This window comes from Triticum aestivum, chromosome 4D, assembly GCF_018294505.1.
Source record: "Triticum aestivum cultivar Chinese Spring chromosome 4D, IWGSC CS RefSeq v2.1, whole genome shotgun sequence".
NCBI lineage: Eukaryota > Viridiplantae > Streptophyta > Magnoliopsida > Poales > Poaceae > Triticum > Triticum aestivum.
Window position 1 is genome coordinate 394790171 of NC_057805.1, and position 13871 is coordinate 394804041.

The following is a 13871-nucleotide window of genomic DNA, read 5'->3' on the forward strand; positions in this document are numbered from 1 at the left end:
TGACACACCATGTGTTGCCTCCGAAAACAAGTGGCACATCATGTGACACCCATCGACTATGAAACGGGAATTCGGTATTCCACGAGGACCCAAGGACAAAAACACCTCACACCACACCAGATTTCGAACGCCTGTAACAATGGTAAACCACGGCGGCTGTTTTAACCAGCCCGTCTAAAATCCCGAAACCAGTAGAACGGACCCATGAGAGAAAGAGAAATCGAACCGCGCGGCCTAGCCTGACCGTGGCGGTTAAAAAACGTACGACGCCGTCGCGTTCCCTCCCCCCTCTTCCTCCTCATCTTCTTCCTTTTACCCCACCCCACCCCCCGCCCCGCCTCACCTCATCATTCCCCACCTCCCCCCCCCCCCCATCTCGCCCTCTCGCCAGCAAAAACCCCGGTGGCGCCACCACCGCGGCCGATCCGCCCCGGCCCCGGCCCCAGCTCCGGCGACGCGCCCGCCCCCTCGCTCTCCGGCCACAGGTGTCGCCGCCGGCGTCGGCGGCGGTAGATCGGGCGCGGAGACGTCGTTGCGTGTTGAGGGCCGCGGGGGGACTTGATGGCGGGGGTCGCGGCGGAGACGGCCGTGGCTTCGGCCTCGGGATCGGGGATCTGGTCGCGGCGGCGGGACGAGATCACGTTCGATCGCCTCCAGAAGGTAACGCTGCGTGGGCGTCGATTCCGTACTGTGCCGTGGTTTCATTTGAGATGTGAGAATTGGGGTTCGGCGGTGTCGTCCCTGCGAATCTGTGACTGAGCTGGCTGCCCCGCGTCTGCCTTGGATTGGCTCGGGTTCGGTGTGTAGTTCACATAAAAGGCACCGTGTCGGGGAAACCGAGGCGTTTTAGTTGGTGATATCAAAAAGGATTCGCGCCCCTTGGCCCCTCCCTACTAAGCTTAGCTTGCTTGGATTTTGATATTTATGTTCCCAGTGAATTATGGTTCTTAGATTCAACAGGATTACCCATGTGCCCCTGACGAGCATATATGTACTAGTACTAGTTACTCTGTGGGCAGCTATATTGCATTGACTTTGAGTTGGTGCATTGCTCTTCGGGACTCTAACCCTTGGAGTAGCATATTTGGTTTGGTATGTTTAAATAGGAAAACAGGATTGGGCCTTATTGATACTTCTCATTATGAGTTTGCTTTGGTATGGGTTGAATTGGAGATTTGGAGTGGTCGGTGATGGAGTCGTCTCGCAAAGGCTCGAGACACTTGATTTAGAACTGGTTTCTAATTCTTCCTCATTCGAGAAGGATATAAAGCAATAATTCTGGCATGTCATAATGCTCGATCAAGTTGGGAAAACAAAATTCTGTCAGAACACTTGAGATGTAAACTATTGGCTCAAAACAGGATAAAAATATGCTTGAAATTTTCACCGAGTTGTGATGAGACTGAGTTCATATCAACTAATCATGCACCTCACTCTCCGATCCCAAGTCTTCATACTTTACATCTTTCACTTCCTTCCATTATAGTAGGATGATAAGCTAGCAAGCACAGCAAGTGGAATTTAGATTGGATATCAAATGGTGATACAGGTAGAATAAATAAGTGTGCTTTGTTTTGTATCTCTGTCGTGGAATATTAATATGCCATGTCATTTATTGTTTTAAATTTGTTTACGTTTCTACAATGACCTTCGATTTTCCGTTACAACTATCCCGAGGCACCTTGACTTTGCCGCACTCTGCCTTGGTTGAAGCTGTAAATGTGCTCAATTTTCCGTTACAACTCTCCCGAGGCACCTTGACTTTGCCGCACTCCGCCTTGGTTGAAGCTGTAAATGTGCTCAATTTTCCGTTACAACTCTCCTGAGGCACCTTGACATTGCTGCACTCCGTGTCTCTGCCTTGGTTGGAGCTGTACATGTGCTGGTGCTGTACTCTTGTGTAAAATCATGATTGATTTCTATTCCATAATAGAGTTTTCTTGTCCCCTCATTTGGAGTATCCACTTTCCTATGTAATGGAAATAAAACTAGAATGTGTTTTTTAAGTGGTATCATATTTTTATCTTGGAAAATGAAGTTATGTGAGTTTCAAGATAACTTTTATGACTGTGGATTGAACTTGTTTCAGTTCTGGAATGACTTGCCACCGCAAGCACGGCGGGAGCTTCTAAAATTGGATAAGCAAACCCTCATTGAACAAGCTCGCAAGAATTTCTACTGTTCAAGGTGCAATGGGTTGCTTCTGGAAAATTTCAAGTCGCTGCAGCAAGAAGTTTCAGATATTGATTGTCTGAGCTCAAGTGGTGAATCAAAGATTAGGCAGCAAAATGGATCTCAGGATCCATCTGTTCACCCTTGGGGAGGTCTTGCAACAACAAAGGATGGCATCCTTACGCTTATTGACTGCTTTATGAAAGCTAACTCGCTACGGGTGCTCCAGAATGTAAGTGTAAACAATTGTGGCATAACTTGTGGTTCATATTTTATTTTGTTCTCTGCATCGGTGAACTAAGATTGATAACTACTTTGATATGTTCGTATACTGAATTAGTGATCCTTTATTTGTCTGAACTAATCGCTCTTTGCTATATCTGAAGCAATCTCAAATCATGCATGTGGCTGTGGGTTTTACTCACAATATTTAATTCTAGATTAGAAATATTTGATCACTCTATTTCCTAATGCACCCGTCATTGGTTTAATCAGGTATTTGACAATGCACGACTAAGAGAAAGGGAACGAGAAATGCTTTATCCTGATGCATGTGGTGGGGGTGGCAGAGGATGGATTAGCCAAGGGATGGCTAGCTATAGCAGGGGGTATGGAACAAGAGAAACATGTGCTCTGCATACAGCCCACCTTTCATGCAATACACTGGTGAATTTCTGGTCAGCATTATGCGACGAAACTAGATCTTCTCTTCTGCGGATGAAGGAGGATGATTTCATTGAAAGACTTATGTTTAGGTGAGCAACTGAGCATAATGGAGAGACTTTTCGTTTCGTGTTCAAGTTAAGAGACATAAAACACTACTTGAACTAGGCATTCAACTTACGGACAAAATAACTGAAACCGAACTCTGCTTATATCCACCACGTGTAAGATGCACTAGAGAACAATCTTAGCAAGTATTTGTAATGTCTTTTTTAGTTCCACTGGATATTGTATAGATATGGTAAGATCCTGACGAGTTTTACTGTCGACCGATGATTCCATTTAAGCCTGCTGGGAGTTGGAGTAAATTTGTCCTAAAATGCTGACATTTGTTGGTATTTTCTGGCAGCTGCTAATAGAAGAGTTAACAGTTTGGAAAATTTTATTTAACAGGTTTGATAGCAAGAGATTTTGCCGAGATTGCCGAAGGAATGTTATCCGTGAATTCAAGGAGCTGAAGGAACTGAAACGCATTCGAAGGGAACCTCGTTGCACCAGTTGGTTCTGTGTTGCGGACTATGCTTTTCAATGCGAGGTCAGGGTGACTCCTCAATGTTGACCATGCATTAAATTGAGTGGCATATGGTTTAGAATTCCTATGAAGTTAATCTGGTTTCTCTTATTTGCAGGTATTTGAGGATTCCGTCATAGTTGATTGGCGCCAATCTATATCAGAGACAGATGGGTCTTATCATCACTTTGAATGGGCTATTGGGACAGATGAAGGACAATCCGATGTTTTTGGCTTTGAAAATGTTGGGATGAAGACCCAAGTCCAAAGAAGTGGGATTGATCTTGACCAATTTGAAGATTATTTCATAACTCTGAGAGCTTGGAAGCTTGATGGCCGCTATACGGAGATGTGTGTAAAAGCACATGCACTGAAGGGCCAATCTTGTGTTCATCACAGGCTGGTGCTGGGAGATGGTTTTGTGACAATTACAAAGGGTGAAAGTATCAGAAGTTTGTTTGAGCATGCTGAAGAGGCTGAGGAAGAGGATGTACGTGACATATCACTTATGGTAGCTTACATCTTTAGCTAAGATACGCTTAATTGAGAGCATTTGTAATACTAACTAATGAAAACATGAGCAGGAGGATGATGCCATGGAAAGGGATGAAAATGATCTTGACGGTGATGGCTCTCATCCGCAGAAGCATGCCAAGAGTCCTGAATTGGCAAGAGAATTTCTCTTGGATGCTGCTGCAGTGATATTCAAAGAACAGGTAATTGATTGTCAAATCGTCTCGAGAGTTATTGGAAGCAGTACCTGTATAATGAATGATTCTGATTGCACAAAGGACAAGAAATATATGTTTACAAATAAATTATGAATAACGTCTACCAAATTAAGGTGTCTTAGCAGTATATTCCAGCTTACTAGTTGATCTTCAGTAAGATACATTATTCCTTGGTTGCAATCTTACAAGGAAACTACAGTAACAGTGTAACACACCAGTTCTTATTATTCCTATGTGATTTGAAGACTTCTAGTGGTGTATGTCATCTGATTTCTTTACCTCAGTATAGAAGTAATAAATGTGTTCTCTTTCTGTTGATGAATGGATTGTTTTTAGGTGATTGATACGGTTTTTTTCTTTTGCTTTATTTTTATCTTACAAAGATTGAAACTTTAGTGGCTACTTGGGTTGATATATTTTTTACCTGCCACATACATAGCTTGTGGACAAGCTCTTTTCCTGCTATACTATTGGTGTGACTGTAGTCCACCAGCAACTATTCAGGATTTGTTGAGAAATTAGACACTCATACTCCAAGCATTAATTGTATACTAAATATTCTTTGCAGGTTGAGAAGGCTTTTAGAGAAGGCGCAGCCCAGCAAAATGCACAAAGTGTCTTTGTGTCTTTGGCACTCAAACTTCTGGAGGAGCGAGTGCATGTAGCATGCAAAGAAATCATTACATTGGAAAAACAGGTATGTGTTGTTTGTGCAAGTGCAAATAAATTTTGGGGAAGGTAGTTTCATTTGTATTTGTGAATATCAATTTTGTGGACTCCTTGCAGAACAAGCTTCTCGAGGAAGAGGAGAAAGAGAAGCGTGAAGAACAAGAGCGTAGGATGAGGAGGAGAACAAAAGAGAGAGAAAAGAAGCACAGGAGAAAAGAGAGGCTGAAAGAGAAGGAAAGGGACAAGGGGAAAAGAGATGAGTTCAAAACATCAGACGACATTTCATCCTCAACTCTAAGCAACTCCTCGACATGTACTAACGACGAATCAGGAAATACTTTTGGCTCCAGAGCAGCTAGTGAAGAGGAAGATAATTCCACAGCTGTGGCTCTGTGCCACGCTGAGATTGAATCTTCATGCATAGAAATTGATGGACAAAACAATATAGACTGCTGCGATACAGTGACCAAATGTCCTCCAGTTAATAGCAGTGAACCTTTCACATCCCAGCAATCAAAACCATCACGAAGAAATCTGAGGTTGAGAAAGGACGTTCCTCAAGACCACTCCTCTTGTTGGTATGATGATGGCCGAGATGAATCTAGAAGTGTTGGCAATCTGCAGTGGCGATCAATGGAAAGGATGAGAAATGGTGATGGAAGTTGTAACTCGGTGTGTAGTACAAATAACAGAACAAGATATAGGCAAGACTACAATTCTTGCAGCTGTGATCATCAGGAAAGTTACAAAACAGAGGACAACTGTTTTTTGCCAACAGCTAGAGCAGGCAGGGAGATGAAGATGGCAAAGAAAACAGGAGTTGATAAGCCTTTAGTGCAGTACCGCCGTGTTGGTAGTACATACGAGAGAAATGCAATTCCAAAACAAGTATGGGAGAGAACGGATACTCGGAAAAAGACTGGCTTAAATGACACAGATAATATGTCAGGATCAGTTGACAATGTTGAGTCACCCAAACCAGTGGAATGTGATACTAGTGGATGTGAAAAGCTTGACACAGGATGTGAACCACTAGGCCAGGCTTCTGAAAGCTCCACTGATGTTTGTAAATCAGAAACAGATCAATCGTATGGACAACGCGAGGAAAATCAATCTGCTTGTTCGGATGGAACTCCTATGACGAATAAACAAATATGCCACTCAACAAATAATGAAGGTTCTAAGCCAGACGAAGAGCTCATGACGAACTCTGCCAGTTCTGATGGCTCATCTTCATGTATGAGCGAGGCAGATAGAGAAAGCAGTTCAAGCAGTGTGACGTCTTTGAGCGCTCATACTCCAGAATCATCATCATCTGACTCAGAGGAATCTTCGGAGAGAGTCAACATCATTACAGAAGCTCCATCAACAAGAACTGCTTCACGTTCTTTATTTGAGACGTGTGCAGGAAATGGTTTCAGAGAATACCACCCAAAAGCCACATGCCCGCCTCACAAAGACAGATTTGGATTCAGTGTACTCCCCTTCCAGAATCAGTCATCGCATCAGCAGAACATGCATGCACCACCTGCATATTCACCGACCACAATTGGGCCACACAGTCACTCGTGTGGTGCTCCAACAAATGGATACTTCCAGTATGGTCAGCCACCCAATTTCTTCTCTGGTCCAGTCGGATTCCGAGTACCTGGGAACGGACCTGCTGATTTCTCGGTGCAGTACAACAATGTACATCGCTACCCAGCTCCTGCTTTTAGTTGTATTCACCCCGAGCAAATTCTCAAGACACCGGCCAGCTTCAGAGTCATGCCTCCGCCTCCCCTTCCCCCTTACCGACATGGAACAGCGCCAACTGGTGGTCATCCTTATGGAGGCTTGAATCCAGACAGGCTTAATTCAATGTTGAAGCTGATGGGCCCGAAGGATGCTCCAGATGGTAACAAATTGCCTGACAAAAGTGCATCCTTCTCGTTGTTCCAATTCAACCTGCCGATAGCTCCGCAAGGCCCACCGTCACCCAAAGATGGTAAGAGTGGAGACTCCGTAGGAAGGATGCCGCCAATTGCTCCGGTTCAAGCGCAGCCATGCTCTAGAGAGCAGACAGATGTGAAGGAGTATAATCTGTTCTCCACCGATCAAAGCGGCTATTTCCCTTTATCCCGTTAAAAGCAACACACATGGGGGACGTGCTCTTCTCATTTTTACTGCCTACAACTGTATACGGTGAGTGATTGTATCAAGCGAACGAAATAAAGGATGTTTTGAGTGGTTTTTCTGTATGCTTACGTGCCTTCAGTTTTGGACTATAGGGCCGGGAACTATATCTTTTATACATTTTTTTCTTATATTTTCCCTTTGTGTGTATGAGAAGATAGTGTATTATGTAGCCTTTTTGATTTATAAACGAGGTAAATTTCCAATTCTCAGTAGTTCCTTTTTCAGAATGCTGATGCTGCCATGTGAATGAGTTGGTTCCTGTGTTCTTCTCTTTAATTTTTTTTCCAGCTGTTTTATCATCGCTTACTTATTATGCACGGGATGAAACTGCTGGCCGAGAACTATCCCGGTGATCACCTGGAACATGCAGCGTTATTAGGGATGTAAATGGGAAAAGTGAACTAAACGGGCCTGCGGTGCTGTTTATTGCGCCATTTACATCCCTAAGCGTTATGCCGGTGACCTTAGAGAAGTCGTTAGATCATCCCTGTGGCTGTGCCACAATTTGTCTTGGGTATCTCATGTGCTCTGTGGCGGCGCAGAAACGTATGCGCTGCTCACACCATGCTAATCTACAGTTATTTAGACAAAAGGTTCTAGATTAGCCCCGCACGAAGCCATCAACCTGGTAGGAATTACAGCACACCAACAGACCACAACGGCCAAACTGATGCAAAGGGGAAAGCTAACGACAACAAAAACCACTACGAGCATCCAAGAGTAGTCAAAACAACGAACAAAGCTTGAATGGTGATGCACTCCACACATTGGCACCAAGGAAGGCCATGGCAGATGCAGCAAAGCATGGCATAACCAATCATCACAGGGGTTTGAAGATCATGGTGTCTAGAACAGGATACCCTATCCCCTTGCCTTGGCTCGAAGGGTGCCGTACCATTGGAGTATAGAGACGCTCACCCAAGAGCAAGAAGGATGCCAACCTCAAAGCCAAAGCAGCCTCAGAGCGACCTCGATCCGGGCACACCTCGCCGACAGCACCAGTGCACCACTGCTGTCCAAGAAAGACCAAGTGGGACTGGAAAGCTTCCAGGAGCAATTGTCGTCGAAGGAGGCAGCAGGGTACCGAGGTGAACGAAGAGCAGCAAGCGAGCAAGGCAACCGACCACAATGGAAAACCGGGAGCCTTCGGCTTCCGCCACGCCACTGCTGCCGCGAAGGGGAACCCTATCCCCTTCCGCCTGCATTGAGGACGCCGCACCACCGGAACTGAGCAACGCGAGCCACCACCGGAGAGCCCCATCCATATACATGCCGACATCTTCTTGCATAAGCACTATGCCGGATGTGAGGATGGAATTGATGAATTAACACAAGCAAAACTGAAGTTGTGGCTCTCTGCAAATCTTGCTTCCAGGAAACGGGAAGAGAGAACGGACATCCCTACTAAAATAAGGGGGAGTAAATGATGGAGACTAAAAAAACGATTTAAGGTGGCATTGTCCACGGAGAAATCACCCCAAAGCCAAGTCACTATGGTATCTCCTACTACTGGTATGGCGCTAGCTAAGCTTGTAATTACTGTTGCTCCCCAAAAGCTCATCTGACCCCAAGGTGGTACATATCCTATAAAAGCTGTCACAATCATTAATAGGAATATGACAACTCCGAGACACCGAACAAATTCCCTAGGACTGCTATAACTCGCATGATATAGACCACGAAAAATATGAAGGTGAACCACAATGAGAAACATACTTGCCCCATTAGCATGCATATAACGGAGCAACCAGCCCAACATCTCTCATAATGTGTTCTACGCTCCCTGTGTATTGCAATTGCAAGCCTTTGCTCTGTGCGGAGCAGGTAGTAGCACAGGTGCAAAGACACAGGGATGGCCTCGGTCAGATAGGTTAGGAAACAGATGCGAAGATAAGTAGATAAACACAATTAATCTTGCAATTTCCTGCGTATCTATGAACAAGCAGCTCGCTTAAACGTGATGTAGATGATACCAGTCTACATAATCTGTCTTACAAAACTGTTTCACCCTTGGAACAGCAGAACAGCAAGGTACAGCGACGACTCGTCAACGAACTCTGCCATTTCAAACTTGCTTCCATCTGCAGCCTTCTCCAGGGAAGACCTACTGGGCAAGTCCGCGAACAAAAGGTCCGGATTCTCCCTGCGGTGTTGCGCCAGGCTCTGCCTACCTTGATCCAAGAAGATGACAACTCTTGCACCTAGGCGAAACGAAAAGAAATCGGTCGAATTATACAGCTGAGCAATAAAAAGGTTTTGTGAACCCAAAGTATTTGCACAGAACTAAAACACACAAAACCTTGAGAATTCAAAGCTAAGGAGTTGTTTGGTTCATGACCAAAACAACCTGCAGTACCCTGATAAACGCCTGAAATTTGCCTGAACTCGAGGTGTGGCAAGGTTGAGGAGTTTTGTCTGGTGTCTTATTTGAATAATAATAAGAAGAATTGCATGCAGACGAATCTTACCAACCTGACTGTTATGTGTGAGGTTGTCACCAGACCGTGAGGCAAATTTATATGACAGTGAAGCACACGATATATACTACTAACTGAACTAACACACTGATATTATTTAAAGCTTTGACTGAATTCTCAGATGCAAAATATAATGAACATAATGCCATATGCATACTGCAAATCACCTGGAGGGAACTCAAGGTTACCCTTGTTTCCAACTGGAACTCTAAGTTGACTTTGCAGCACAAGATTAATCAAACAGAAGTAGGTGGCTGATTTAACTAATGAGTGCTGTGCATCTTGAAGTGGAATGAGCAGCATCCATCAACCAAAATCTGCTACTAACTTAAAGAGTTGCCTAATGACTCAGAGGGACTAAAATAACAAGAATATACTACCCTTCTGAAAAAAAGGTATGACAACATACTAATGGAAAAAGTTAGTGTGCGGTCCAATACATAATATATCTGTTCAATTAAATTCCTTCGATACTTTCCATGCAAACTAAATTGACAAACCATAAATAGTACTCATTCAACAATTTGTTATCACATCGCAATATAGGATACAGTACATAAACAAGTTTATCCAGGCAGTTCATGTAAATGGCAATGCAACATGTTAACTAATAACCCTCCGAACGAACGCAACATGAGAACCCTGGCTTTCTATGCCAAACAGCCAGCCCAAACGCGTAAGGACTAGGTAGCACCGATTCTGCCGACGAGCCTCGCAGGAGCCAGGTCGGCCAGGATGCCCATTGTTGTGGGCGTGTTGTAACGTTTTCGCCCGGGCTTCCTCAAATTAACCAGGCAACTCTCTTCTACCTTCTTTTAATGAATCGGAGCCCTAAGGGACACGACTTCAACAAAAACAATGTAACATTGATCTAACAGGCCAATCTGACCATTCAAACCCACCAATTTCTACAAATAATGTGGCTTGTATTGTAACGTCCACCTCAAAAGCAGTACCCATTAGTGAATCAACAAGGACGCAGAGATATCCATCTAGTCATATCGGTACAATTTATGGAAGGAAATGCAAAGTAATGTCGTTGATAAACTCAGACTGAAAAACAAGAGACGAAACCAGATAAGGTAGTAGCATTTCAGAAGGTCTCACACCTTTGCAGCACCTCTTGGCGAGCGACCTAAGCAGCGCCGCCGGCGAGACCCCCATCCCGGGGAAGTAGCACACGAACACCACGTCGAAAGCGTCGAACCTCCCCGGCACGGCCTCCACCACGCCGCCTCCCTGGCCCCCTCCCCCTCCCTCCAAATGGAAGCACCTCACCTGGTCGTGCTCCTCCTTGATCCCGCCCAGCACGTACAGCGACTCGTGCGCTGCGACCAGGAGCTCGCAGGGGGACTCGGAGAGGAGGGCGCTCACGAAGGACGCGGTGGGCGTCACGGCCAGCACGCGCGACGCCGGCGAGAGCGCCCCCGCGGCGAGCGCGCGGGGGAGGTGGGAGCCGGAGGCGTTGAGGAAGGACCAGTCCTTCTCTATGATGTCGTCTATGGCGACGCCGTCGGGGACGGCGGCGAGGGGGGCGGCGCAGGAGAGCGCAGGCGCGAGGCTAAGGCGCAGGGGTTTGGGAAATTTGGGGTCTAGGTGTCGCGGCTGGAATTGGGGTTGGGGAGTTGGGCGGAAGAGAGGGCAGAAGGCCAGGGAGAGGGAGGTGGAGGTGGCGGCCATGGCGGGTGAGCGGTGGTGGCCGGAGGATGATGGGGGTGGAAGATGGTCCGCAGCAACGGAGCACACAGGGGCGTCGGCCGTGCAGTGGGTGTGGGTGTGGGAGCGCCGGAGCGGAGTAGGCACGAGGATTTTATGGGCCGGGATGGCGAAAGTATGGCTCTTTCGAAAATCACGGCCTCGGTCTAGCCGGCTGCCGCGGCTCTATGGGTCATTTCCGTTTCAGCTATGTCTTTTTCTTTTCTTTCTGAAACGTTTCATCTTTTTTTTTTGAGGATCTCTAACCTTTATTAAGTAGCAATTTTTAAGGGGATACAGATAATGTCGGGCAAAACAGCAAGCCACACATGGCACCCGATAGAAAGAGAAGAAGCTGCCTTAGCTAAAGAATGTGCTTCTACATTGTGTTCCCGCTTCTCGTGAATGATCATGAAGTCTGGAAAGGATTGGCTCTGGTGGTTGATGTCGCTCAAGATCATAGCATACCGACAAGGCGCTGAATTGGCAACGTTGGCGACCACTTCCGCACAGTCTGTGGCGATGCAAATCGAATTCAGATGAAGATTAGTGGCCAGTGTTGTGGCTTCATTGCATGGCTGAGCTCCCAGCGTCATCGGATCGACGAGGTCAACGTAAACAACCGCGGATGCAACAACAATTGCACGTACTTGTCCCTGCTAAAAGACGGCGGGTGCAGGATTACACGCACCCGCTCCCTCCTCTTGCGCATGATTTGGGCCGGCCCATGTGCGGGCGCGTTGAGCCCCTTTTTTTGTTTCCTTTTTTTTGCTTCATAATGTTCAGGATTTCCAACAAAATTGGATTTCAAAAAAACTTCAAGCATTTGAAAAATGCTCCCAGATTCAAAAAAATACTCTCGAATTTGGATTTTTTTGTGCACAAACACGCTCGTGAATTTGGAAAAAATGTTCGCGCATTTGAAAAATATTCATGAATTCAAAAATATGATCACGAGTTCCAATTTTTTTTGTTTATTCAAAAAAATGTCAGTGGATTCAAAAAATGTTCATGAGTTCAAACAACGTTTATGAATTTCAAAAAAGAACCGCAATTTTTTTAAAAAATGTCTAAAAATATGAAAAAGGTGTTCGTGAATTTATAATTTGTTCATGATTTTCAAAAAATGTTCACAAATTCAAAAAATGCTCATAAAATTCAGAAAGGTTCACATGTTTTAAAAATGTTCATGAATTCCAAAAAATGCTCATAAAATTCAGAAATGTTAACATGTTTTAAAAATGTTCATGAATTCCAAAAAATTGTTCGTGCATTCCAAAAAACATGAATTTTCAAAATGTCCTTGAATTTGAAAACAATGTTGGTCATTTTGAAAAAATGTTCAATAGTTTGAAAAAAATGTTCACCGCTTTGAGAAATATGTTCGTGACTTTGAAAAAATGTTCACGTATTTCAATAAATTTATTAAATTTGTAAATTTCATGAAATCTTAAAATATTTTGTGATTTTTCTAAAACTTACAGGTTCAAAAAAATCCAATTTGAAAAAAGAAACAAGAATAAGAAAGGGAGGAAAAGCAAAAACAAAAATCATAAAAAAACACAAAAGAAAAGGTAAAAAGGGTAAAAAAGGAAAAACAAAGAAAATGGTTCAAGGTCTTACAAAATAAAGACATTTCTCACCTATGTTGTTCAGAATACCACTACATAACCATCATTTTTCGGCCGAATTTGGACTGAACAAAAGCAATTGAGTTAGTCATTTGAATATTTCTCGCCAACCCATGCAAAAAAAAACATTACCAACCAAGAGGTTCTAGAACCTTTCCAAAACCGGTGGGGAAGAATCTGCAAATGGGCCGGCCCATAAAAAGGACCAGGCGTGCGAGCGTGTACGCGCTAGGCTGCTATTCAATGACCTACGCGTCAAATATGACTCCGAGTTGTTGTTCTCAACAAAAAAACAAAAAAGCTATGCCGTGCTAATCCTATGCATGTTTTGGTCTTCAATGAACTTTTTCAGTGCGAACCTATGTCAGCGAGGCCTTTGCTGGGCCTCCTGGCCCAGCAAAATTCTCGTTTGCACAAAATAGTAGAAATAATGTAAACAAATGTCGAAAATATTTAATATATGAAAGCACATACAAGTCACAAAAATGGAAACGGGCCCTTCTCAGCAAAAGGTGTCACTGCTTGTGCAAAAAAGAAAGGTCCAAAACCAGTAAGGAAAGAATGTGAAAGACCACCCAGCAGGTTCGATGTATGTTTAAAACAAAAAGAGGCAATACATAAAAATGCCATACATCAAAATGTACAAAATTGCCATGCAATACAGGCTAAAACTGCCACTTCTTGTAAACCAAAAGGAAAAAAGAATCGCATGGTTTATTTCAACAAAAAATGCCATGTTCCAAAAAAGATGGATAAAATTTGTCATGGTCCAAAAAAAATTGTCGTGCTACAAAAAATAAAGCTCCATGATAAATTAAATTCTAAAAGTGGTCCAAAAATAATTTTTTGGGGTCATGAAAATTTGCCAAGTCGATACACCAAAAATTCCATGATGCATAAAAAATTGTCCTGACCATAAACTAAAATTTCCATTGCCAAATAAATAGCAATTGTGTCATGTTGCAAAAAAGAAAGAAATTTTTCGTGGCCCTAAAAACACGCATTAATGGCAAAAAACCTATAATTTTGACATGGTGCACGAAAGGGGTGTAAATTCTCCATGATGCACCCCACATGCTAGCCG

The 13871-nt window shown here is 44.1% G+C and overlaps 2 protein-coding genes across 2 annotated transcripts; one reads left to right on the forward strand and one right to left on the reverse strand.

Annotated features, from left to right (window-relative positions):
- The first annotated feature begins 354 nt into the window (after positions 1 to 354).
- LOC123098145 (uncharacterized) lies at positions 355 to 7187 on the forward strand. Its single transcript, XM_044520045.1, has 8 exons — positions 355 to 660; positions 2090 to 2404; positions 2668 to 2927; positions 3289 to 3430; positions 3525 to 3896; positions 3991 to 4122; positions 4706 to 4834; positions 4924 to 7187. The coding sequence occupies exons 1-8, from the start codon at positions 562 to 564 to the stop codon at positions 6931 to 6933; spliced, it is 3459 nt and encodes a 1152-aa protein (XP_044375980.1). The 5' UTR covers positions 355 to 561; the 3' UTR covers positions 6934 to 7187.
- Positions 7188 to 8879: 1692 nt separating this feature from the next.
- On the reverse strand, positions 8880 to 11261 carry LOC123098146 (uncharacterized). The gene is made up of 2 exons (XM_044520046.1): positions 10571 to 11261; positions 8880 to 9185 (listed from the first exon to the last, which is right to left on the reverse strand). The coding sequence occupies exons 1-2, from the start codon at positions 11139 to 11141 to the stop codon at positions 8989 to 8991; spliced, it is 768 nt and encodes a 255-aa protein (XP_044375981.1). The 5' UTR covers positions 11142 to 11261; the 3' UTR covers positions 8880 to 8988.
- Positions 11262 to 13871: the final 2610 nt, after the last annotated feature.

Bases quoted from the DNA above. Each gene is read 5' to 3' on its own strand.
- LOC123098145 (XM_044520045.1), top strand. From the start codon at position 562: ATGGCGGGGGTCGCGGCGGAGACGGCCGTGGCTTCGGCCTCGGGATCG. The intron at 4,123-4,705 runs GTAATTGATTGT...TATTCTTTGCAG, and splicing joins CAGTGATATTCAAAGAACAG to GTTGAGAAGGCTTTTAGAGA. The intron at 4,835-4,923 runs GTATGTGTTGTT...GACTCCTTGCAG, and splicing joins TCATTACATTGGAAAAACAG to AACAAGCTTCTCGAGGAAGA.
- LOC123098146 (XM_044520046.1), bottom strand. From the start codon at position 11,141: ATGGCCGCCACCTCCACCTCCCTCTCCCTGGCCTTCTGCCCTCTCTTC. The intron at 9,186-10,570 runs GTGTGAGACCTT...CGTTTCGCCTAG, and splicing joins CGCCAAGAGGTGCTGCAAAG to GTGCAAGAGTTGTCATCTTC.